The following is a 25,936-nucleotide window of genomic DNA, read 5'->3' on the forward strand; positions in this document are numbered from 1 at the left end:
GACATTTAGACACATTGAACAATATATTGAAATCCTCATAATTTACCTCCTCCCTCTTCTTTCCATATACTTCTAAAATTCCTCGGGTATCCAGAATCATAATTCTGAAGCTCTGGCACTTTTTTTGTAAAGCTAAAGCTGAAGTCTGCACTCTGCAGGAATTGACATCATCTGTGTCTTGCGCGGATTAGGAGGCTGGTCTCAGTGGTCCTGACATCTCTCTGATCCCAGCTTTTTGTATAAGATGTAGTGGGCACATAAAGGATATTCAAATGGGTGCAGAACTTCTTTGCAAAAGAAAGTTTGTCTTATTCAGGCAGGAGCTTTTTCACACGCAAAGGGAATTCTTGAAGGAGAGGACAAGATGCCGAGCCCTGGAGGAGGAACTGGAGAACCCCATGAATGTGCACAGATGGAGAAAGCTCGAGGTAACATTCGGGGGAGCCTTCCTCCCACCCCCAAACCTCCTTCTAACCTGCTTGTCTTCTTACCTAAAGCACAATAAGAAGCATGTTTTTATTTAATGCTCTGCCATTGTCACCTAAAATCCAAGGCTAGATCAAATGTAAATTGGATTGTTCCAGATTTGGGTTTTGCTTTTAAAAGTCTTGGACAAAATCCTTTCTGCCTAAAGAAGACCCAGTGAAAGCTGTGAACTGGCCTCACCAGTTGACGTTGATTGTTGTTATTTTTTGTTGTTGTTTAAGCAGTTTTTGGTCAACCAGCTCTTTTGCGGCTACCTGTTTGCCTTGGATGGTTAATTGCCTTCAGCTGCGCTGGCTACCAGCGTCTTCGCCATCTTTCAATTGGCCTTTGCACCCTTTTATTTCCCAAAGAAAATAGGGCTTTTGTGAACTTGCCCTCTTTTCAAAAACTAGCATTGTGTTAGTCAAACTCCTCCTTTTAGGATCTGGGAACACAGCCAAAGTCCCATTGGTAGGTGACGGATAATAAACCTCATATTTTATTTTATGACCTCCTGATAGACATTTCCACCAGCAGATAACAGTAACAGACAAGCTCTGCTTATTCAAGAAAAAGATGCCCATCTCCTTTAGTTGTACCCAGCAATGTGGGTGCCAGAAGGGGCTTTGACTAAGTGAACAATTAGGGTGTTGGGAGAATAGAAGTATGGGATATAAGAAAGAGCAGGGCAAGGGGGAAAACAGCCAAGTAGGTTTTTGTTTTCTATTTTCACTTTTTCCTTTAAATGAAGAAAGCATTAAGGATAATGCATTATAAATTGTTATGTAAACATGAGGCCTGAGTTTTAACGACATCCAGTCTTGCCAAGTGAATGTGTGCCAAATCTACTTCCAAAATATGGATATCGGTTGGCACTGCTTAGTATTTCTTAAGCAAAGTCATAGTCAATGGAATATCTCCCCCCACCTCTTTTGGACCCTCATTTATTCCTCTTCAAATGCCAAGAGTGGAGTAGCTTACTAAATAACAATAACATGGATGCATTTGGGGAAGTGGAGCTGAAAATTTAATTAAATTAAATTAATTTATTTATTTTTGTGGTAGCTTTGGTTGTTGAACAACTTTTTTTTTTTAAATTGGAGTCCAGTTGATTAACAATGTTGTGTTAGTTTCAGGTGTACAGCAAAGTGATTCAGTTATACATATACGTGTATCTATACTTTTTCTAAGGAGCTGAAAATTTTAAATTCAGTTACTGTCACATTAGTTTATTCCATGTGTTTTCAAGCAGATCTTTAAAGTTTCCAATTCCATGTCAATGTCTATTAAAAAAATTAGAAAATAGAGACTCTGGGAGGTAGTTGAAAATATTTAGCTGCTAGATTAATTCAGAATGTCAGTACAGTTGAAAGTAAAGCTTTGGTTCAACGTCTAGAGGACAAATTATCAATATGTAACTGTAGATCTTGTTTGAATTGTACACAGATAGCTACTGAAGGCGCATCAGAGCCTTACGGATTGATAATGCCATTTGAGAGCTAAATGCCATGGTCCTGTTCTGCTGCCAATTATTAGCAGATGTCCACATCCTAGAAACTTTCCCCATCATAGGCTGTAATGAATCTTCTTTGTTGACAGTTATGAAAGGAGAATCCTGAAACCGAATGAATTAGGGAACCCTGTCTCATTCCTATGGAAACAGAAATGATGGTAGGGAAAACCTCAGAGCATAGTAATTAAGAAGCCCAGGCTTTGGAGCCAGGCATATCTGGGCTTGAATCCAGCTCTGACCTTCATCGGTGTGTGTAAATGACCTCCTCTGAGCCTCAGTTGCCTTATCTGTAAAAGGGGAAGATAATACTGTCTAGTAGGGCTGTCATGTGACTAAAATTTGATAATGTATGAAAAACACTTAGCATAGTGTCCAGATGGCGGCAGAGAACCAGGTACCTGGCCCAGGAGCTACCGTTATTGCCGCTGTTGTTATTATTTCCCCTGGTGGAATAAACATACTCACTTTCCATTTATTGGCTAACTAGAGCCAAACATCAGTCTGTTTTGATGAGTGTCTCATCTGTTGTACTTTTTATTTTTTTGGTTCTGATTCTTTCTGTATTGGGTCTGCATCTTTGCGATAGATTTTAACAGAACAATAATTATTTTACATAGGGACCTCAGTGCTTTGAAACTGATAATTTCAGCTACTTTATTTTGCTCCCCTTGAGTAGGCCAGTGACCCCAGTACCTTTGAGCTGATACAGAAAATTCATACCCTGCAGAAGCGTCTCATCAGCAAGACAGAAGAGGTGGTTGAAAAAGAGCTGCTCCTTCAGGTAGCATTTCCATTGTCTGTACTCATTGAACAAGTATATTTTCTTAGCACCATCATCTCCAGGACAATGTTTTCAGAATTAGTTATTTGGCAGTGTTGCATGCCCCATTTTTAACTGTAGATGGCAACAGGGACTCACACACAGAGAACAAACAATCTGATTAATTGGTCTTTTATGCTGCCATCACTGATATTTCAAGAATTCTAGAAAATTAAGTTCAAGGCTACACTTACTGCATTGGGTAATGTGAGCTCCCCGCTGCTCTGCAGTTTTATTCGTTAGATTCTTTTAAATACTTTTCTTCATATCTTCATATAATGTGAAATGCCATGATTTTGACTTTGAAAACTAGCTTTCACATAGAGCGCAAATGTCCTCTTGAAGGTTTGTGAGAGTGAAATGGAAGGAAAGGTATCTTTTTGAGGATTTTATGCAGTAAGTTATTCTGGAGCAATTAACAATGGTAGCAGCCTTGTGGGCCTGTATCTTTGCAAGTGCCAGTTGTCACCACCATCATTTCCTTCATCACCATTATCATCATCGTGCCAGATACTGTGCTGGTGGCTTTATCTCCTTGTCTCAATTCCTCTTCACAGTTCGGGGGTTGGGGGTTGTCATCCCCAATCAGCGGATGAGGAAGATGAACCTCAGGAGCTTGGTGTGGATAAAGAATATAAACTCTGGTGTTAGGTGGCCTGGGTTGGAATCCTGCCTCTGCCAATCTGTAGCTGTGTGAGGTTAACTTCTCTGCACCTGAGGTTCTTGATCTGTATTATGGGACAATATAGAACCTATGAAAAGGGATGTTGTTGGGACATTAAGAGTGTGCAAGACTAATGGCTCAGGATCTCCATCTTTGACATCATACATTGTCCTATTTCGTGCACTCACACAGATGCTCCTGGGCTGCCTGGGTCCTAACTCCCCAGATGTGGGGAGAGAGCTCCTATACTTTGCTCCTGGCCCATATCCCTGATTTCTGAGGGCACTCTAGTGTGGGGAAAGCCTGTGATTCTCCCGGGTAATAAAATTAACCAGCACTAGGTAGAGAATTCTAGAATATAAGGCTACTTGTCCCCAGTAGTGTGACCATTTAACTTCAGTAGCTCCCTACAAAACTGAGTAATTCAGTGAAAGGAAGAGCATGGCTTCACTCTACAGGCAGCACAGAAACTAGCACGTAATTGTGCCAAAAGAATTCATTTATCCCCCTTCATTTTAGCTGCCCTCAGTCATAGTCTCAGGTTTCATCACTCTCGTTCAATCCCCACACGGGGAAAGCATGACACCTCAATGTCCTCGGTCACCGTTTATCATGTACCAACAACAGTAGCTCCCTCTTTTGCCTGGGCCCTCCGTGTGGCTGGCCTCATGGAAGGTCTGTGTCTCTGTTCGTTGTTTTCTCTACAGTCAGTGAAATCTGAACATGGGATGTGTGTTGGATGACATTAAGAAATTAGTGTTGATTATATAAGGTGTAGTAGGAGTGTTATGGTTATGTTTTGTAAAAAAAAAAAAGAAAAAGCCTTTTTATAAGAGAGATGTATTGAAGTATTTACAAATGAAATGATACATAGTCTGGGGTTTATTTTAGAATTTTCCAGCAAAGAAATGAAGAAAGGGGGAAGGGATCGGAGACACATGGTTATGGAGATGGAGGATCGATGAAATAAAGTTGGCAAAATGTTAAAAATAAAAGGCATGTTGAAAGGAGGATTGAAAGAGCTTAGCATTATGCTTGGCAAATAAATGACCAATTATTCTTATTATTTCTAATTCCAAAGCCCATAATATTAACCATACATTGGGTTCATTCTGTTCTTTTTCTACCTGGTTAAGGTTGGTGCTCAGCTCATTAATGTTCAGCCTACTTTTCTAATATAACTAAGCATTTACAGGTACAAAATGTCCTTGAAAAACTTTCATTTCTTCCTGCAGGTTTTGAAACGTGGTATCTTCATTTTCATCTAGTCCTAAATATTTTCTATTTTCAAAATTATATTTCTATTTTGAGAGTAAGTCTTAAAAAATATCCACTGTTTCTCCTATGATAATTAAAAGTACAAATTTAAATTTCTAAAATATAGTTATTTAAGTTATCCTTTAGTTATTGATTTCTCACTTTTTGCATTGTGATCTGTATTATACTGATTCTTTGGAATTCATTGAGACTTGTTTTGTGACCAGCTAAATAGTCAGTTTTATTTATTTATTTTTTAACCAGCTTTTAGTTTTATTGATCTTTGCTATTGTTTTCTTTGTTTCTATTTCATTTATTTCTGCTCTGATATTTATGATTTCTTTCCTTCTGCTAACTTTGGATTTTGTTTTTTTCTTCTTTCTCTAGTTCCTTTAGGTTTAAGGTTAGATTGTTGGAGATTTTTCTTGTTTCCTGAGGTAGGCTTGTATAGCTCTAAACTTCCCTCTTAGAACTGCTTTTGCTGCATCTCATAGGTTTTGGATTGTGGCGTTTTCATTGTCATTTGTCTCTAGGTATTTTTTGATTTCCTCTTTGATTTCTTCAGTGATCTCTTGGTTATTTAGTAATATGTTGTTTAGCTTCCACGTGTTAGTGTTTTTTACGTTTTTTTCCCTGTAATTGATTTCTAATCTCATAGCACTGTGGTCAGAAAAGATGCTTGATATGATTTCAGTTTTCTTAAATTTACTGAGGCTTGATTTGTGACCCAAGATGTGACTTATCCGGGAGAATGTTCCGTGCGCACTTGAGAAGAAAGTGTAATCTGCTGTTTTTGGATGGAATGTCCTATAAATATCAGTAAACTCTATTTGGTCTGTTGTGTCATTTAAAGCTTGTGTTTCTTTATTAATTTTCTGTTTGGATGATCTGTCCATTGGTGTAAGTGAGGTGTTAAGGTCCCCCAGTATTACTGTGTTACTGTGGATTTCCTGTCTTATAGCTGTTAGCAGTTGCCTTATGTATTGAGGTGCTCCTATGTTGGATGCATATATATTTATAATTGTTATATCTTCTTCTTGGATTGATCCCTTGATCATTATGTAGTGTCCTTCCTTGTCTCTTGTAACATTCTTTATTTTAAAGTCTATTTTATCTGATATGAGTATTGCTACTCCAGCTATCTTTTGACTTACATTTGCATGGAATATCTTTTTCCATCCCCTCACTTTCAGTCTGAATGTGTCCCTAGGTCTGAAGTGGGTCTCTTGTAGACAGCATATATATGGGTCTTGTTTTTATATCCAGTCAGCAAGCCTGTGTCTTTTGGTTGGAGCATTTAATTCATTCACATTTAAGGTAATTATCTATATGTATATTCCTATGACCATTTTCTTAATTGTTTTGGGTTTGTTTTTGTAGGTCCTTTTCTTCTCTTGTGTTTCCCACTTAGAGAAGTTCCTTTAGCATTTGTTGTAGAGCTGGTTTGGTGGTGCTGAATTCTCTTAGCTTTTGCTTGTCTGTAAAGCTTTTGATTTCTCCATTGAGTCTGAATGAGATCCTTGCCGGGTAGAGTAATCTTGGTTGTAGGTTCTTCCCTTTCATTACTTTAAGTATATCATGCCACTCCCTTCTGGCTTGTAGAGTTTCTGCTGAGAAATCAGCTGTTAACCTTATGGGAGTTCCCTTGTATGTTATTTTTCGTTTTTCCCTTGCTGCTTTCCATAATTTTTCTTTGTCTTTAATTTTTGCCAATTTGATTACTGTGTGTCTCTGTGTGTTTCTCCTTGGGTTCATCCTGTATGGGACTCTCTGAGCTTCCTGGACTTGGGTGGCTATTTCCTTTCCTATGTTAGGGAAGTTTTTGACTATAATCTCTTCAAATATTTTCTCCGGTCCTTTCTCTCTCTCTTCTCCTTCTGGGACCTGTATCATGTGAATGTTGTTGTGTTTAATGTTGTCCCAGAGGTCTCTTAGGCTGTCTTCATTTCTTTTCATTCTTTTTTCTTTATTCTGTTCCGCAGCAGTGAATTCCGCCATTCTGTCTTCTGGGTCACTTATCCGTTCTTCTGCCTTACTTATTCTGCTATTGATTCCTTCCAGTGTATTTTTCATTTCAGTTATTGTGTTGTTCATCTCTGTTTGTTTGTTCTTTAATTCTTCTAGATCTTTGTTAAACCTTTCTTGCATCTTCTCGATCTTTGCCTCCATTCATTTTTCGAGGTCCTGGATCGTCTTCACTATCATTATTCTGAATTCTTTTTCTGGAAGGTTGCCTATCTCCACTTCATTTAGTTGTTTTTCTGGGGTTTTATCTTGTTCCTTCATCTGGTACATAGCCCTCTGCCTTTTCATCTTGTCTATCTTTCTGTGAATGTGGTTTTTGTTCCACAGGCTGCAGGATTGTAGTTCTTCTTGCTTCTGCTGATAGTCAGTTTTTATAACCAATGCCTAGGTGCTTGAAAAAGATATGTATTCTCCAAATGTTAAAGATTCGGGAGTCTATATGATGTTCGTCAGACCAACCTTGTTAATTGCATTGTCCAAATCTATACCTTTCCTAATTATTTTGTCTACCTAATTACAGAAAAAAAGTTTGGAGATTTGTCTATTTTTCCTTGTAGTTTTTGGCCTTAAGTACATTTTAGATTATGTTCACAAGGTGAGGAAAAGGTTATAGTTAATACTTCTTCCTGTTGAATTGTTCCTTTAATATTATGCAAGAACCCTCCTTAATCCTTAATGCTTTTACTTGTAAAATTGTGTGATATTAATATAGCTTTACCAGTTTTTTTTGCATCATTTTTCTGTACTTTTAAACTTTTGGTGTCCTTATATTTCAGTGAGTCTCTTGTAATAAAAAAACAAACCTAATCTGATATTTTTGTTTTTTGACTTGTGTGTTTAGTCTATTTATATTTATTGATAATTTTAGGGTTATTTCTACTTCTTATTTTCTATTATTTACCCTGATTTTTTTTTTTAATGCTCAAAAATAGTGTGTTCCTGCTTTCTGTTGGACTGAGTTTTCTTTATTCCCTCTTTTTCCCTCCACCACTCACTTCTCTCTCCTCATTACTCCCTATTCTCCTTTTCCTGGTGTATTTATTTATTTTTGCTGAATAGTACCACCGCTCAGTGTAATTCTGTCTCTCTCTGAGTTCCTTAAAAATTTAACATGCATAGTTGACATCAAGTCTAAACAAATGTAAAGTCGATCAATATCCTTATCCTTCTCTCAAACGGTGCAGGGACTTGGAATGTTTTAACTCCAATTACCTCCTACAGTCTTCCCAGTATTAGTCATCATCATCAGTATTCTGTAGAGTCTATGAATTATTTATTCAGATTCACCAGAATATTTACCAGTTCTTTTGTTTTCTGTTTCTTCACCTCTCCAGCTTCTTACCTCTAGGTTCCATTTCCTTCTTCTTGAAGTGCATCCTTTCATAGTTCTTAAAATGACAAATTTTTCAATGACTAACACTCTCTTTTGCTTGTCTGAAAATGTACTTATTTTGGCCTTGTAAATGGTTAAGTTGAAACCGTTTCCTACTTGTACTTTGAAGATGTTAGTCCTCTGTGTTAGCTTTTAATGATGTTATTGGGGAGTCTGCTGTCAGTCTAATTATTATTGCTCCTTTTTAAGTATCCTGCCCTTTCTTTGTTTGATTGTTAGAGTTTCTCTTTGTCCTTCATGTTCTGGAATTTCAGCACAATGCATTTGGTATGAATTTAGTTTTAATTACTATGCTTAGGACTCACTGTGTTTCCTGAATCTGAGGATTCCTGTTGTTAAAAAATAAAATTCAACTGAGTAAATTTTAAAGATATTATTGGATTTTTCCAACAATTCATGAATTGGGCAACATTCCATCTAGCAATTAGAAAGGAACTCTAAAGAGCTGTACAAAATGGAAAACTTTTATAGGCAGAAGGGGGCAGGACAAGGAAGTTACTAGCAAAGAGTGAGTTGTCTCAGGCAAGGTCACCTTCCTTTGGGGTACAGCAGGGGTCTGTCAGGCAGATTTCCTCACTGACCAGGAACGACCAGTGCTGACTGGGTAATTTCAGACTGACCAGTTGAGATTACATTTCTCGGAAAGGCTGAGATTGCAATTGGGTTAGGCATTAAGTCTCAGTTTGTTGATGTGGGCTTAACGCAAGTGACTGCATTTTGGGCCTTTTGTCTCTTTTTTTAACACTGTGTCTTTGAATAATCTCTCCTTTATCTTTCTATTTTCACTCCTTCTGGAACTCTTATTAGATGTATGTTGGACTTCTTCCCATTCTTTTTTTCTTGTCTACTGACCTCTTTGATATTTTTCTTCTCTTTATTTATTGTGTTACATTTTCTCAGCTTTATCTTCTTGTTCACTAAGTCTCTCTTGAGGTGTGCTTATCTGCTAATAGCCAATCCATCGAGATTTTATTTTCAATAATTTAATTTTTATTTTCTAGAGATTCTTTTTCACATATGACTGATCTTTGTTGATAGTATCTTGATCTTTTATGTTTTTATTCCTTTCTTTATGTCTTCAATTAATTGAAACATTTATTTTAGAGTCTTTATCTGATTGTTCTATTATTTGAAGGTCTTGGAGGTCTTTCCTATTGTTTACTGTGACTGCTGACTTTCATTCATGGTGGACTTTTTCCATTTGTGTTGGATTTTGGATTATGAACTCATTTTCAGAAAGGCTTTATTTATGGAACTTGGAAATGGTCCAGGTTAAGGGTATGTCCTTTCATTTGTTTCTGTCGGATGCTGTAAGAGATATCACTTGCTTAGGATAATTTTTTATGTTAAATTCTCATTTTGGGGCTTTCTAGACTACCTGGTTGATGTATATTAGAACTCTAAACTCTTATGATAGAAGACCCATGGATACAAATTCTCAGGGTAGGCATTTTTTTCCCCATGCAGAACCCAGGAGAGATAGTTGGATTTCCTTGTGGTCTTCCTTTCCCAGTGGGTGAATTTCTCTTTGTTGTCTCTTTACACTGAGGCTGTAACTCTTTTAAGTTCCTAACTCTATGTGGAGGAGTCTCAGTACTATCTACCCACTTCACGCAGGCTCAGTACCTCATCTTTTATCCTCTTATGGCCGTTAAACTGCAAGCCCCTTGTTCAGCGAGTCCAGCCATTTGTCCCAGTCAGCCCCCAAGGGAGAGCTGCAGTTCCTATTTACTGCTCTAATACGCAGTTCACCCTTTGATTTTGACATTTGAGGATCAAACTACTTGCAAGCTCCATTTTGTGATTAAAAGAATGTGTTGTTTTGTTGAGCAAGTCTAATGCTTTGTGGACTTTAGTTTTCAGGTTATTTAGTATGCCATAATGCCATAAACAGAAATTTCTTGTTTATTCTAATCCCTAGTTTTCTCATCCATAAACTGGGACAATAAGTACCCACCCACAGAATTGAGTGGAAGTGCACATACAGGTTGATCAGAGTGTTTAGTTATCATTAACATTATGGTGATGATTGTTAATATTATTAACCAAAAAGCTTTTTTTTTCCAGGTCTCCAAAGTTTAATATCCTGCTTCACTCCCCTTTGTCCAGTTTCTCATTTCACCTTTCTTTTGGATGGTTGGGCTGCCCTGGGCCTGCTGTGAGTTTTCTTCCAGAGCTTGCGCATCTGCTGACAAGCAAGCCTTGGTATCTTGGTGAAACACCGGGTGCTCCACGGGGTTTGACAGTTTCTCAATTTCATCTGTTTTATTAAATTATTAGAGAAGTTCTCTAAACTCACAACAGAACATTTTGCAATTAGGAAGATTTTTGGTGGAATTCTTAGTATCAGAACATTTTTTAAATGATTGTTTAATCTGTTACATGGTGCTGAAGAGCCCCTATTATTTCCCAGCAGCAGATGTAATGGAAGTTTATTTGCCCCCAATAGACTGAGTTCTTTGAGGAAAGGCATTTGTTAATTAATCCTTCTAACCCCAGTGCCTGATACAGAACCAGGCATGTAATAAGTGCTCAGTAAAGATGGACAGGCTTTTTGCCTGGGCAACTCCTGTTCACCCTTTAGACCTGAGACTAAATGCTCGCTCCTCAGGGGTCCCTCTTAGGTCTCTAGGTTAGGTTTCTTGGTACACGTTCCCATACCTTGACTTTGCTTTCCTACCACTGTCACACTTGTAATTAATGAAATACTTGCAATTGTGTGCTTAGTGGCTTTCCTGCTAGACCATAAGCTTCACAAAGGCAGTTCCCATGTCTATCGCAATGATTATTTCATCCCTCGCAAATATTTATTTAGTGACTGATTAAATGTTGCAAGAACGGTGGTCCTTCAATAAGTGATGTGTCCCACAGTCATTTGAGTTCTGTCTTTGAGCTCTGAGACGTTATGGGAATTATTGTTCCTGTTGCCTCTGCATTTGTGTTATTAACTTCTAACTTTGCAGGAGCCTGGAATTTACTGTGGTTTACAATGTTGTGTTAGTTTCTGCTATATAACAAAGTGAATGAGCTATATGTATACATATATCCCCATGTCCCCTCCCTCTTGTGTCTCCCTCCCACCCTCCCTATCCCACACGGAGCTGATCTCCCTGTGCTATGCGGCTGCTTCCCACTAGTTACCTATTTTACATTTGGTAGTGTATATGTGTCAATGCCACTCTCTCACTTTGTCCCAGCTTTCCCTCCCCCCCGCCCCATGTCCTCAAGTCCATTCTCTAGGTCTGTGTCTTTATCCCTGTCCTGCCCCTAGGTTCTTCAGAACCTTTTTTTTTTTAGATTCCATATATATGTGTTAGCATACGGTATTTGTTTTTCTCTTTCTGACTTACTTCACTCTGTATGACAGACTGTAGGTCCATCCGCCTCACTACAAATAACTCAATTTCATTTCTTTTTATGGCTGAGTAGTATGGAAAGCTGCTGCTTCTTGGCATCTGGGTCCTGCCCTTTCAAGGTGAACTTTCTCTCTAATTTAATTTTATGACTGGATGCAAGTTGGTTTACTTAACTGTAAAATGGCTTGAATGATAAGAGGGTTTGGATGGATCTGTGCAAATTATTAGCTGTGCAGGGAGAGCAAACCTCATAGAGCACATTTTTAGATAATCCTTTGGTAAGATCTTCATTTTTCTTGATCTTCTGGTTGTCTTACATTTATTGAATGTTTACAAAGGGTTAGACCTTGTTCTAAATGCTTTGTGTATGTATTATGTCATTTAATCATTGTCGCACCCCAATGAGATAAGAGCTATTATCTTTCCCTTCACAGGCAGGAAACATGAGGCACAGAAAAGTTTAGAGACTTGTCCCCAAGGCCACATGTCTGGCATTTGGTGGAGTTTTGAGTCTAACTGTGGCAGTCTGGCTCCATGGAAAACTAGGTCACTGATTTGATTCATCTGCAGACCACGTTGGTCATTAATGGGAAAAGGTCTCATTTCTCACTGCATCTAGAGCCTTGTCACTCTAAGCGTGGTCCTAGGACCAGTGGCATTGGCATCACCTGACAGCTTTTTAGAAATGCAGAATCTCAGGACCTCCCCGGGCCTTAATAAATCATAACCAGCATTATAACAAAATCCCTAGGCATTCAGGATACTGGTTCAGACAGAGAAGCACTGAGGCCCCTTTCTTAGCTCCAAAGCAAGAAGGAACCCCACGACTCTTGGTTACTACATGCATGGCCTTGCCTAGTTATCTAATCTTCTTATACTTTGGCCTCCTTCTCTGAAACTTGGAGCTCATCGTCTTGTCAGCATCCTTTTGTTGTTGTGAAGATGAAGGGAAAGAACTGCATAGAGCACTTAGCAGATGCCAGGGGGCTTTGAGAATTGGCCAGTGCTCAAGAAATATTGTTATAGCTCCTCCTCCATATTTGTGGGTTCCATATCCATGGATTCAACCGACTGCAGATCAAAAATATTTTTTAAAATTCCAGAAAGTTCCAAAAAGCGAAAGTTGAATTTGCCACATGTTGGCAACTATTTACGTAGCATTCACATTGTATTAGGTGTTATAAGTAATCTAGAGACTAAAGTATATGGAAGGATGTGTGTAGGTTAGGTGCAAATACTGTGGCATTTTATATAAGGGAATTGAGCATCCGTGGATTTTGGTATCTGTGTGGGGTCCTGGAACCAACCTCCCATGGATACCAAGGGATGACTGTATTTCTGGGTTGGAGCATACTAACCTGACACTTCGGTCCTCAGCTCTTGAATTCCAAGGACTGAGATCTGGGAGGAAACTGACAAATGAGTGCACCCAGGGTTTGAGGCATGTTTTAGGACCCCATAAACTCTTGAAGGCTACTGATGTTAGTATGAAAAGTCTGGAATGTTTCTTTGTTAATAGAGGCATGAGGATCCTTGATCCTATTTGATAGTAGCCTGGATGCATTTGGCAGAAGCTGCGGAGCGTTTTGAAGAGTGGAGGAAAATGACAGTAACAGCTCACACTTACTGCCTGCTGCGAGCACGCGCAGCAACTCTGTGCGAAAACATTTTGCTTTCATTGTATCCATAGGAAACCCAGTTGAGGTTGAGGCTGTTATTGTTTCCATTTTACAGAGGAGGAAACTGAGGCTTGGAAACAAAACCTGCCCAAGATTTTATGGCTAAGAAATTTCAGAGCTACAATTATAAACCAGGGTTTAGTAAGCTATGGCCTGCAGTGGGCCATATCTGGCTCACTGCCTGTTTTTATATGGCCCACAGTAAGGATAGTATTTATATATTTAAGGGATTAGAAAAAAATCAAAAGAATAATATCTTGTGACACGTAAAAATGATATGAAATTCAAATTTCAGTGTCCACAAATCAAGCTTTCTTGGTGCCCAGCCACGCTTATCCACTCATCTGTTGTACACGACTCCTTTTATGTTGCAACAGCAGAGTTGAGTAGTTGTGACAGACTGTGTGGCCCACAAAGTCCATAGGACTTACTGTCTGGCCTTTTATAGGAAGGGTTTCCTGCCTCCTCTTTGAAACCTTTGTCACTGAAATCCAGAACAGAGCCTCCCACCACTGTTCTGTCGTGCCTCCCTATAAAGCCACTAAGCACCCCATTTCCATGACCACTTTCTCTCCCAAATTCCAAAGTAATTATACAATTATTAATGCACTGCCTTAAGATAATGGAAGGTGAATTCTAACATCATGTCCCGGTTGCTGGTGGTGTGATGGACACCAACCACTGTGTTCGAGGATAGCTAAGTGACCATGCTCCCCAAACAGAGCTGAAGTGGTTGAAGATGTTCCCTCCCTAGAGAGACAGAGGGACTGAAAGGCACAGTGTAAGCTGAAGCTGTTGACTAGAAGCCCATCTGCAGGCTTTTGTTCTGGTCTAAAATCAAAGGGAAGAAGAATGAGGTGAGGGGGATTACCTCCTGGAGAGCCTTGCTGTCCTCACCAGAGAATATATAATGTGTTGGGACTGGTGGCGGTGGCTTCTTCCCCAGCATGTTCCTGGTGGGCTGCTGCTACCCTGCCACCTCTTCCAGGAATCCCAGAGGATTCCTGCTGTCCTGCACATGCTCTTCCATGTCAGGGAGGATGGAAGGAGCAATTGGAGATGGGTTGTTCAGAAAACAAGCTGCTAATGCTGGCCCAACACAGAGATGCACACACATCCGTGTGGGCTGCCTGCGGGGCACCATATACCTCTATCCACCTGGTCTGTCTTAGTCAGCCTCAGTGTGAGCGCTTAGAGAGGGTGGCACCTCACTCATGATCTTAGAGCACCACAGCAACCATTAGTGTCTGATGGGCACATTATCAAAGTGCCTTCCATGTATTGTATCTCAGTCATTCCCAAATGTTCGACTGGGGATTGGGAAACTCTGTATGTTTCCAAACAAATATTCTTTGGTTTGTAATGAAAGAGCACAATGTGTAGCGTAAAGCCAATTTTACTTTTTAGTTTTGGGGACCTCTCTTTTTCCCTTGTCCTTCTTTCTTGCCTTTGGAGATGTAGGATGTTATTTTTTGAAATGGCATTCTCTTATTTTTTTGTGCATTCCTTTCTTTTTTTAAATTAATTTTTATTGGAGTATAGTTACTATACAATGTTGTGTTAGTTTCTACTGTACAGCAAGATGAAGCAGCTATACATATACATATATCCCCTCTGTTTTGGATTTCCTTCCCATTTAGGTCACCCCAGTGCGTTAAGTAGAGTTCCCTGTACTATACAGTATGTTCTCATTAGTTACCTATTTTATATATAGTATCAATAGTGTATATATGTCAATCCCAATCTCCCAATTCCTCCCACCCCCCTCATTCCCCCTTTGTACCCATAGCATTCCCACAGCTGACTGGTGGGCTAGACCTTTGATTTGGTTAGGAAGGGTTTTGTTCATGTTATGTGACTTGAAACAAGTGGTTTTGAAAGGGGCTGTCTTGATCGACTTCCTTCTCCTCACCCCTATTTTCATCTCAGTATTGAGTTAGGGTTGGGGCATTTTAAAGTGTCAGAAATCCAGGGCAAAGCAGGCCTGATTCCAGAGGTTTCATTATCAAAGAACAGACAGACAGTAAGTCTGAGGTAGATACGGAGGCTCTTCCCCCTCCTCATGGGAACACCTTCTATACCTACGAGAAGAAAGGAACTTCTGCCCAACTTCCCACCCATTTCTCCAGCCCCTTCCAAGACTCCTTGCCCTCCCCACCCTAATCCCCCCAAGACCAGAAAGGGAGTCATTGCTCATCTGATTGGTCACAGCCTGAAACCTGGGCCACTTATTGCTGGTGGGCCAGGTCGTCATATGTTAAGTAGCTCCTGCCCCTGTGCTGAAGCTCTCTTGCTCTTCCAGTTTCTGTGTCAGAGGTCAGCAGGCCAGGGCAAGATCCACCATGTCCACCGTCCACCCTAAATCCTCTGTATCTTGAGAGAGAGAGAGAGAGAGAGAGAGATGGATGAGAGAGAGATGAAATCTCTTGGTCCCAACAATTATCCAGCCCAATGGACAAGAGAAGCCTTTCATGGCAGATGGTGTGGGTGATATCAGATAGAAAAGCATAGTGATTAAGAGCTCAGACTCTTGAGCAAATCAGATGTGTGAGTCCAAGGTTACTCATAATACTGTGTGACCCCAACCAAGTTACTTTACTTCCCTAAGCCTCAGTTCTTGATTTGTAAAATACAGATTATAATAATACCTTTCATATGAGGTTTTTGTGTAGATTAATCAAGATCATTTGTATCAAGCACACAGCCTCATGCTTGCACTGAATGAATGTTAGCTGCTATTATCATAGATTGCCCATTGGATGTAGATTTTAGAAGGATTCCCAAACTAGTAGCTTATAAATGGCTTAGTATAACAACTCAGCATTTCATAGGCAAACTCACTTTTGGGAATAATTACATAGACCCACACATTCTTAGGGAAGCCTCTCACGTTCTCTCTGTGGTGACTGGAGCATTAACTGGTGTGCTCATGAAATAGGTTCTGAGATGACATTGGTATCAGATAGCTTTTGCTGTATAACAAACCAATCCAAAACGTAGTGGCTTAAAACAAAGTCATTTATTAGATTTTGATCCTATCAGTTGGCCATTTAGGCTGGGCTCAGCCAGCCAGTTTTTCTATTGGGCTTGTCTGGACTCACTTGTATTTCTGCAGGCAGCTGGCAGGCTGCTAGGGGCTGGTTGACTTAGACGGTGTGTAATTCACATGTATGGTGCTGGTGCTGGCACTTGGCTGGAGTGATGGGAGTGACAGACCACATGTGTCCACTAGGCTAGCCCAGGTTTATTCTCCTGATGTCAGTCTCAGGGTTTCCAAGAGCAGCAAGAAAGGACAAGCCCCAACATGCAAGTGCTTTTTGAGCCTCCATTTGTGTCATGCTTGCTAATGTTCCATTGACCAAAGCAAGTAACATGGCCAAGCCCAGAGTGAATGTGGAAGAGGACTAAGATCGTGAGACATGCAGCCATTATTGCAACAGTAATACCACAGTCTCCTTTCTTCTGTGGATCTGAGGGGAAGTACTTTGCACTTAAGCATTCAAGTGGTATAAGATCTCTTTTTTTTAATCCTTTGTCAGATATGGTATTTTAATATGCTTGGCATCTGGTCGCTCTCCTTGGATTTTGTTGCTGGCATGTTTTTCTTTTCTTTAATCTTTTATTCTCTTTATTTGGGAAATTATAGTTTGCTGAAGGACATAGTTCTTTTTATAGGAGAAACAGCTGTGATGTCATAACTGAGCACATTTCCTTAGGGATATGCATTTGGAAACATGACCCATAATCCACTTGTTTATTTCTATTTTGGTCTTTGACTTCATATTGAATAAGAGCAAATATGTGAACCAAAAATATGTAAGTTGATAAATTAACCTTTTAAAAATGTTATTCACTATTTTCTTTTGATTTCTGGTTATTGAGCTCTAATAGATGAGGGGATGTTTAAAAAATTATTTTATAAGGGCCAGTTTGAATAGAGTTTCACAAAACCAAATGATAAGCAGAATAACGTGGGGTTTTGGTGTCAGAAACTATTCAAGTTTTTTTTTTTTTGTGAGAGCAGTGTTTAAACAGGATATTTTTAATGCAAAAACAGATAGCAGTAATATGGCTAGTAACTGAAAATGGAACTAAATAGATTACTTAGAGTTCAAACAAAACATTCTCAATAAAGAATTTCTCAATGGAACATTTAGGTTCTTATTGAATCTGTGCATAATTATATCTTACCCCCTAAACGAAACAGATTTCCAGTGATAAATGTTTCTGGACAGCAGCAAGATTCAATTCAGTTCATTTCAAGATGCAGATTTACTTGTGAAATTAGAAGAAGGTAGTTGCCAACGATAACCTGGGGGAGTCCTATTTTTAGCTGCTATGTTTCACCCAGAAATATCTCAGAGTTAGAGGTGCTTCTCACAAGGATGAGAAAAAACTGCAGCTGGAGCAGAAATTAATTTGTATTTGTAGTTCAGACACCTACTGAATCCTTAATCTGTTTTTTATTTATGATTTTAGGGGAATTTATAGAATCGTTTAGATTGGAAGAAATCTCCAGTTGGTCATCAAGTTCCCTCTCCTTATAATGGCAGCACTGATTTTATTATCCTTAAAGCAGCTCTGATAGATCGGTGTCAAGTCTGGCTCATGTTTCATGCATTTAAAAATGTGTATTCCCTACCCTGAGTATACTTAATGTGTAGGAGACAGACCGGGAGCTGCCTATATGCCCAGGAGACCTCTTCTGAGTTCCTGACACACAGTCTTCTCTGGAACAGATGCCAAATATGTAGCATATTAAGCATTATATTGATGCCATCAAATCCAGTTTGCTTCAGGCTTCTGACAACTGGAAACATTTTTCCCAATGTGTACAGGGACCCAGGTGTGCTCTCTGCTCTGACATAGTAACAGAAGGTCATTCCATCTTGGATCCTTTTGTCCTGCATACCTCCAGGGACCTGCCCTTTCCCCCCCACCTCACCCCACCCTGCCACCCCAGTTAAGAAAGCCTGCTTGGAAGACCAATTATGAGCCAAAAGGTGTTTTGGGGTATCTCTAATATCTGCAGAAGTTTGTGAGACACAAAGAAATGCAGGACGTGATCCTTACCTGCAAGACATTTCTATCTGAGAAGATTCCTGAGGTATATCTGGGAAAAAATGAGACTGGTCTCTGTGAGCAGCGTGTGAAAATCCAGATCATTACTTTATGGTTCCACTTAGTGAAGGATACCCAATTATGCATAATCACATTATACTGGATACTGACAAAAGTGAGCGCCCTGTTATGCAGTATAGATGCTGTCTAGGGCTGTATATAGTATGGTGTTTGCTGTTTAAAACAGCTGTAAGTGCCAAGGGGTAAGAGCAGGGGAGAGTAATAAGAACTGGCTCCCTCAAGGGCAAAGAAGATGTGATTGGGCTGGACTTTGATGTGTTAAGGTGACTCATCCAGCCATTACCTAAAAATATGAGTTGAGGAAGGATGGGATAGTGGTTGAGAGTGCAGACCTAGTTTTTGAGTCCTCGTTTTACCAGTGGCTGACTTTGTGACCTTGGGTAAACAACTCACCCTCTCACAGCCCCAGTGACTCCAGTTGTAAAGTGGCGAGAGTAATAGTACCTGGTTGTTCGTGCTGTTGTGAGGATGAAATGAGGTAACTCATTCAAACTGCCCACGACAGAGCTGGACATGCGGGGTGGTAAGAGCTCACACTGCGTGTGATGTTGGTGCTTCTGGGGTGGAAAAGGCACTGTGGAGACACAAGGGTGGGGTAATGGAAGGAGTTCCCGAAGGAGGCATATTTGGAAACAAGTGCAAAGGGCACTTTAGGCCGAGGGAAGATGGAGAGTCAAAGTTCTGGGATAGGGGTGAGTACATTTGGGGTGTGGAGATGGGACTGAATAGCAGGGATGCATAACTGGCTAATTTGTGTTGGGGAGTGCCTTGGATAAGTTGGGTGGGGACCAATTATATGGTCTTAGAGACCAAGTACCAGCATTAAACGTGCTCCAGCAGACAACTATGGACTCTAATCATGATAACGACCACAATTCTCATGGCAACAGTGATGGGTTTTGAATGCCCGTTGTATTATTGTGTGTCCAGTCCTATGATGGGTCCTGTATTTTATGTATTATTTTTAATCCTCACAATAATTCCTGTGACTATGCATTAGGCCAATTTTACAAACAAGGAAACTGAGGCTCAGAGCGATCAAGCAATATGGTCAAGGTCACAGAGCTAACCAGTGGCAGACTTGGGGCTCAAACCCATTCAGTCTGGTGTGAGAGGTGAACCCCGTATTCTAGCCCAGGTTGGTTGGCCTGCCAGGCCTACTTTCTATAGGATATTAACCAGTCAGGGGTGTGACACAGTAAAAGAGATGAGAAGGAAAGACAGAAAGTCCCCAGTCAGGGACTGGGGCTGAAGGAGCCATTAAGAGATGGTTGTAACTTAGGCCCAAGTTACTGAGGATATTGGCAAGGGACAGGTACTAGGGTTGAGGAGAAAGGAGCAAATGCATGAAATCTTTAAAAGGATCAATTTATAGGACTTGGCAATTGAACGTCTGTGCAGGACAAAGGAGAAGAGTCAAAGGTGGCTTTCAGTTTTCCATCCTGTCAGTGACAACTGCCAGGTTGGTGCAGCGGATCACTGCCTTGGGGCCTGTTAACTACATCACACCCACCCTGCTCCTACTCTCCCACCATTTTCCCACCTCCCCACCCACATACAGAGCTGCCCAGGCTGAAACTTGGACCATGAGACTCTAAATCTTGAACAGAAGGTGAAAATAAAACAGGAAAGAAACCCCATGTCACATAAGGGCTGCAGTTATCATTACAGAAAAACGAGGGACTCCAGTAATTCTTTCCTCCCCACTTTCACTCTTCCTAACTGTGCCTCTGGTGGGCACTGGCAGTTAGAGTGGAAGAAATCTTTCCCTCACTATGTATTCCAGGTGGTTACTGCTGGCATATTGGGAAGCTGTTGATTTTTGCATGCTTATTTGTATCCAACCCACCACACTAAATAGCTTCTCAGTATATTTTCTGGGCTTTTTAGGTATATAATCATACCTTCTCTAAGAAGTGATGATTTTCTTCTTCCTTTCCAATAATTATTCAATTTGTTTTTGTTTCCTGACTCATCACTTTGTTTATAATATCGATATTTTAAAAAATTAGTTGGAATAACAAAAATAATGTTGATTTTTTTGAGCATCTGTAGGAAGGATGGATTGTAATCAGAGAGGCTAAAGATTGAGTGAATGGCCAGGAGGCTACTGCAGTAGAATCATGATGTTATGATGCCCAAGGAAATTGAAAGGAAGGTAATAGTCACAAGAGAAAATGGGCTGGCCTTGTTATTGTGGCCCGGGCACAAACGATGACTTTCGGGCCTCAAATCCAAAGTTTGGTAATCTAGAAGTCACCGGGAACTTGACTCCGTTGTTAATAGAGTTTGAAGTTTACTGCAATCAATTCATCTGAAAAGAGTTGAGAAGATAGAAATTAATTAGAAGTCTCAGGTTATAAACTGCTCCAGGAATGCAGATTTAAAAGAAATTAGCCAGTATTTTAATTTTCTTCAGTATTGCCATGGCCTGATTCTTAATCTACCTAGAGGCAAAACATCACATACTAATTACAATTTGTAAGTGTTTTTTCCAGTTGACAAAGCCGTTTTCCATATATTGTCTCATTTGGTCTCCAACAACTCTGTGAGATAGATGACAAGAGAAGTATCTAACATTTGCCCAGCAAGTTAGAGTTTGCAAAATCCTCCCACCTACACGACCTCATTGAATACTCAACGCTCACTGGTTTCTAATGTGCACCCAAAACGTTTATCTAATGGTGGTTTTCTACGTGCAGACTTCTCTTTTCTGTCTTTGAAAATGAAATTCCCCACGGAGAATGTCCTTCCTTGCCTTGTCCCCATGCTGAACCTCTCTTCATTTCTCAAAACCCTGTTCAAGGAGGACATTACCTTTGCTCCTTCCTCACAAGAGAGAGGTAATGGACAGAGGTGGAGTGGAGGGAAGCTGAGCAAAGGAGCTCAGGAAGGGAGGACCCAGCCCTGTGGCCCTTGGGGGAGGCATATGGAGAGGATGGTTGACAAGAAGTCCTCTTGGCAGTGCTGAGGGTTATGGAAACTTTGGTGTGGCCTTATCATCTTTGGCTTTCCCCCAAAGTAGAGGCAGTGGAGAAGGTTGTGTGAGGGTGTGTAGTGTGCTGTTCAGAGGATGACATTTCATAAGCAAACACACATACATGCATCTAGAGGCTCCCATTCTGCAGCTCCTGTTACTTCCTTTGATTTTAGGAGAAGGAAAGGGAAAGCTCCTTTGATTGCTTGCAGGATCTTTCAGTGAAATGTGTCCAGTTTTTCAATGGAACTCAGAAGGCATCTCGTAGAGGCCGAGAGAGGACAGAGTTTCAAAGAGGTGGGTAGGTCATCACTGTTGGCATCTTCCAAGAGTAGGACAGAGGGGAGGATGTGACCACAAGGAAGCCGCCCACTGATGCCCTTTTAGAGTCCAGTTCTGAGAGGTTGTTGGGCACAGAAGCCTGGCCACCAGGGGCCCAGAAGGGAAGAGACGGTGAGAGAATGGAGGAGGTAGACTTGGGTTACTTGTGTAAGACATTTGGCTGTGAAGGATTGGGGAAAAAGTTTTTTAAAACATACATGTAAACTATTATAAAAAATTCAAAAACATACATATAAACTGTTACAAAAGATTCAAAGAATTTAGAAACATAGAATAAACCATGCAAGACCTCTGTCCCTTTTCGTTGCATCCCTGAGTGTAATGGAGTGACACGTGCTCTTTCAATCCTTGGTAAACATTTTAGAGAGAAAGGGTGAGATTAATGTGAATGTCAGGCATGAGTGCAGACAGTAAGCCCAGAAGAAGGAGAGGAGGAGATTCAAGGTAGGCATGATATGTGTGGGGGGGCGGTGTAGTATGTGTGATTTTCTGTGCGTGGGTGTATGTCTACATATGTTTATTCATCCACACGTACTGGGAGAGAGGATGAAGGTGTCCAGCTCTTCATTCAACATGGACAGGAAGGAAGAGGGCCTTTATTAGCACTGATGTCTTATGATGAAGATTGGGGCCTCTTAAGACACCTCTGTGTGTTCAGATCAAGTCATCTGCTGAGAGGGAGTGTGACCAAGGTGAAATTGGAGTCCCGAGGAAGGAGGTCGGGAGAGGCTGCTGAGGAGGTGACATCTGGGTGTTCACAAGTCATGAAAGTGAGGATTGCTGAGGAGAGGGAGGGAACATGTCACCGTGCACAGCTGGACTCAGTAATGGCCCCACTCCGCACGTCTGTTCTGCAGTTCCCTCCAGCAGCACTGGCGGCCTGGGAGCTGAGAAACTGGACAGTCGGACAGAGGTCGTACTGAGAGTGTGCACGGCAGGCGTGACAGAAGGTTGAGGAGGAGGGAGTTGAGAGTGTAGAGGGCACTTGGAAGTATTTGACTGTGGGGTAGGAGTTGGGGAAGCAAAACAGTAAAGCCAGGAGGAGGCCAGTGGGCTGAGTGGAGCGGGAAGGTTGAATGACTGTAGGTCCCAGGGAGGGCAGGGAGTGAAGGAGTGAGAGAAATAATAGGTTAGGAGTCTGCATTCAGAGAGGGGAACATGGAGCTGGAGCATTTTAAAGCCTGCTCTTGGATTAATGGCATTCATATTAAACTGGCTATGGAATTTCAGGTATACTATTTCAACTGGATAACAGCAACAACAACAACAAAAAAAGCCAGTGCCTATAGTGGTATATCAGACTCTATTTCCTGAATTTGTTTATGAAAATTTCCTTGTTATTGAAGCATCCCTTAGTGTCATTTCTGAAAATCATTATGTCTCCCAATGGCATGTATTTGGAGAAGTCTCGATTCGTCTTTAACATAGACTATTACAGATGCTCTCTGACTTGTGAAATCCTTCCATTCTGCAAGGTCTGATACATCCTGAATTTATTCTAAGTAAAAAATGACTGAAGGCACATTTTTGTACCACCCTTCACCTTTTCTTTATAAAATCTGATTTTTTCAGATGTTTACTTACTCATGTTGACCCTTAGAATAGCTTTGACTGGTTTGGACACGACACCAAATATAAACTTAATTTTTTTTTCCCCACAGCCTTTCCTTTTTTCTGCCTGTTTGAGAGGCTTCTGGCTTTGCCCTCTCACTGTCAGGCCCTCCTCTGCACTTGGAGGGAGGTGTCTGTCCTTATCTGAGTAGTTCTCTTGGCTTTTGAGATACATAATCATTGTAACAGTGAAGGATGGATAGACGGGCAGCACATGAACGAAGTTTTTCTAGGAATTACGAAGTCAAGGATGTGGGAATAGCTGCAGATTATGAGGGAAGGAGGATTTTAAGAACTGATGTAGATAATATAGCCCCTTTATAGTAGTTGATACCAAGGAAGTACTGAAGTTAGTCTGAAATTACTTTTTTTAGTAGCTTTCTTTGACCATGGTCCTTCTCTGTGACTGGACCACATAGGTCTTAGTATCAATAGGGCTGCACTAGAATCATCACTTTCCAGTCAAGAACAGACCACAGTAAAAAGAGAGTAACCCCATGACCATTGAAATAACATGTGCTGATACAGTGACGATCCACGGGACAACAGAAACATTAGAAGACTGACAACAAAATGTCATTTTGTTATGGCTGTTGTTTTTCATGTTACCTTCTCACCTTATGGTCTTCTTTTGCAAATGAATCTATTTTGTATCACAAAACTTAATACAAAATTTTCCACTTCCTTAAAATTTTATTAAGTGTTTTGTAGAACAATTTGCATAAGGTCTAATTTTCCAAGTTGGCGGCTGTGCAGCAAAATGACCTCATATTTTTTCATCTAGTTTCATGCCATTATTTATATAAAGATGTGGTTGATTTGTATTCAGATTAGGCAAATGTGAAAAGTGAGCATGTTATCTTCTTCTGTAATTTTAGATTTAAAACAACATTGTTTTTCTGTTTCATTGCTGTCCAGTAAAAATGTAATGTGAGCGATATCTGTAACTGTAAATTTTCTAGTAGTCCCGATAACAAGGGAAAAAGAATCGGGTGAGATGAATTTTAATAGTGTGCATTGTTCACTCTTTATCCAAATATTTATCCACAATATCATTTTAACATAAAATGAAGTTTAAAAGTTATCATTGTGATGTTTTACATTTTGGGGATGCTAAGTCTAGAGTATCAAGTATGTATTCCACATTTACAGCACGTATCAATTCAGACTACCCACATTTCAAGTGCTTGATAAGCCACATATGCCGAGTGGCTACCATAGTGACTGGCATAGATCTGTCTTATGGCCACAATTACTGGAATATCAGCTTGGCTGTTATATTCTTTCTGATTTGCTGAGTATGTTTATATAGTCTGAATTTGAGTGGCAGAGAATTATTTAGTCATTTAGATGACTTATTTATTCATTCTTTTCATTCATTCATTCACTCACTCATTTTTGTTGATTCATTCATTCATTCGAGTCATACTTTATATCCTAAATTTTAAGAAATATTGCACATGTTATAGAATAAAAGAAAAGTGAATTTCTATATATTCTTGGAAGGTGGGGTAAGCCCCCCTTTTTTTCATTTGGGGAAAAATGTTAGCGCAGAAAAATAGAGTGTAATAAAACAAAAGAACTCACTACCCATCCAGAATGGTAAAGACTAATGTTTTGTCACATTTTTTAAAGAGGGTTATTATAAAAGGTTTATTACTCAAAACAGTGAGGCTTTCTGGGGAGATAAGAGTGGCTGTCAAGCACATCCAAAAATTGCTTGAGAAAGAGCAGGGGCAGGAAACTTGGTTGGGGTTTTTATGGTGGTTGGTGGTGAGGCTGGGATGCGTGTTTGTTTTTGATTAAAAAATAGAGTAGATCTTTCAGATCGGGTAAATGCGTCTTTGTACCCCTTTAAAGTCTGATTTTTTTCCCTGCCTTTCCTAGAGGCAACCACTGTATGAATTTGATGTTTATTCCTTCAGTATGTTTTTATGCTTTTACTGCAAATTGATGCATTTACAAACAACATAGAGAATTACTTATATTTATACACGTGGTAATATAGTACAGGTATTATTCATTTTGTTCTTTTTTCCCTACTCAACATTATATATATATTCTTAACATCTTTATTGGAGTATAATTGCTTTACAATGGTGTGTTAGTTTCTGCTGTATAACAAAGTGAATCAGCTATACATATACATATATCCCCATATCTCCTCCCTCTTGCGTCTCCTTCCCACCCTCCCTATCCCACCCCTCTAGGTGGTCACAAAGCACCGAGCTGATCTCCCTGTGCTATGCGGCTGCTTCCCACTAGCTAGCTATTTTACATTTGGTAGTGCATATATGTCCATGCCACTCTCTCCCTTTGTCCCACATTACCCTTGCTCCTCCCTGTGTCCTCAAGTCCATTCTCTACGTCTGTGTCTTTATTCCTGTCCTGCCCCTGTCATACAGAGTGAAGTAAGTCAGAAAGAGAAAAACAAATACCATATGCTAACACATATACGTGGAATCTAAAAAAAAAAAAAAAAAGGTTCTGAAGAATCAACATTATATTTTGAGAAATATTCATGAAGATACACATAGATGCTACAGGTAATTTTGTTGTATATTTCACCATATTTATCTAGTATATTTATATTTTTACTATGTTTATTTTTTTACAATGCATATTTAGTTTTTCCCCCAAACTTTCACTACTGTAAACCTATTTCAGTGGGTTTTCTTGTACAAGTCTCCTT

At 40.0% G+C, this 25,936-nt stretch overlaps 1 protein-coding gene across 1 annotated transcript in view; it reads left to right on the top strand.

Moving 5' to 3' along the window:
• The window catches only part of CFAP58 (cilia and flagella associated protein 58), a 111,639-nt gene that overhangs the window by 45,929 nt on the left and 39,774 nt on the right, over nt 1-25,936 (top strand). Inside the window, exons 14-15 of the mRNA XM_022568821.3 lie at nt 317-428; nt 2,655-2,759. Of these exons, the coding sequence (XP_022424529.1) occupies nt 317-428; nt 2,655-2,759 (217 nt within the window). The remainder of the gene's footprint in view (nt 1-316; nt 429-2,654; nt 2,760-25,936) is intronic.

The sequence above is a fragment of the Delphinapterus leucas genome, chromosome 16 (assembly GCF_059928025.1).
Source record: "Delphinapterus leucas isolate spDelLeu-1000000601 "Yukka" chromosome 16, BTC_Dleu_Yukka2, whole genome shotgun sequence".
In the NCBI taxonomy this organism is placed as follows: Eukaryota; Metazoa; Chordata; class Mammalia; order Artiodactyla; family Monodontidae; genus Delphinapterus; species Delphinapterus leucas.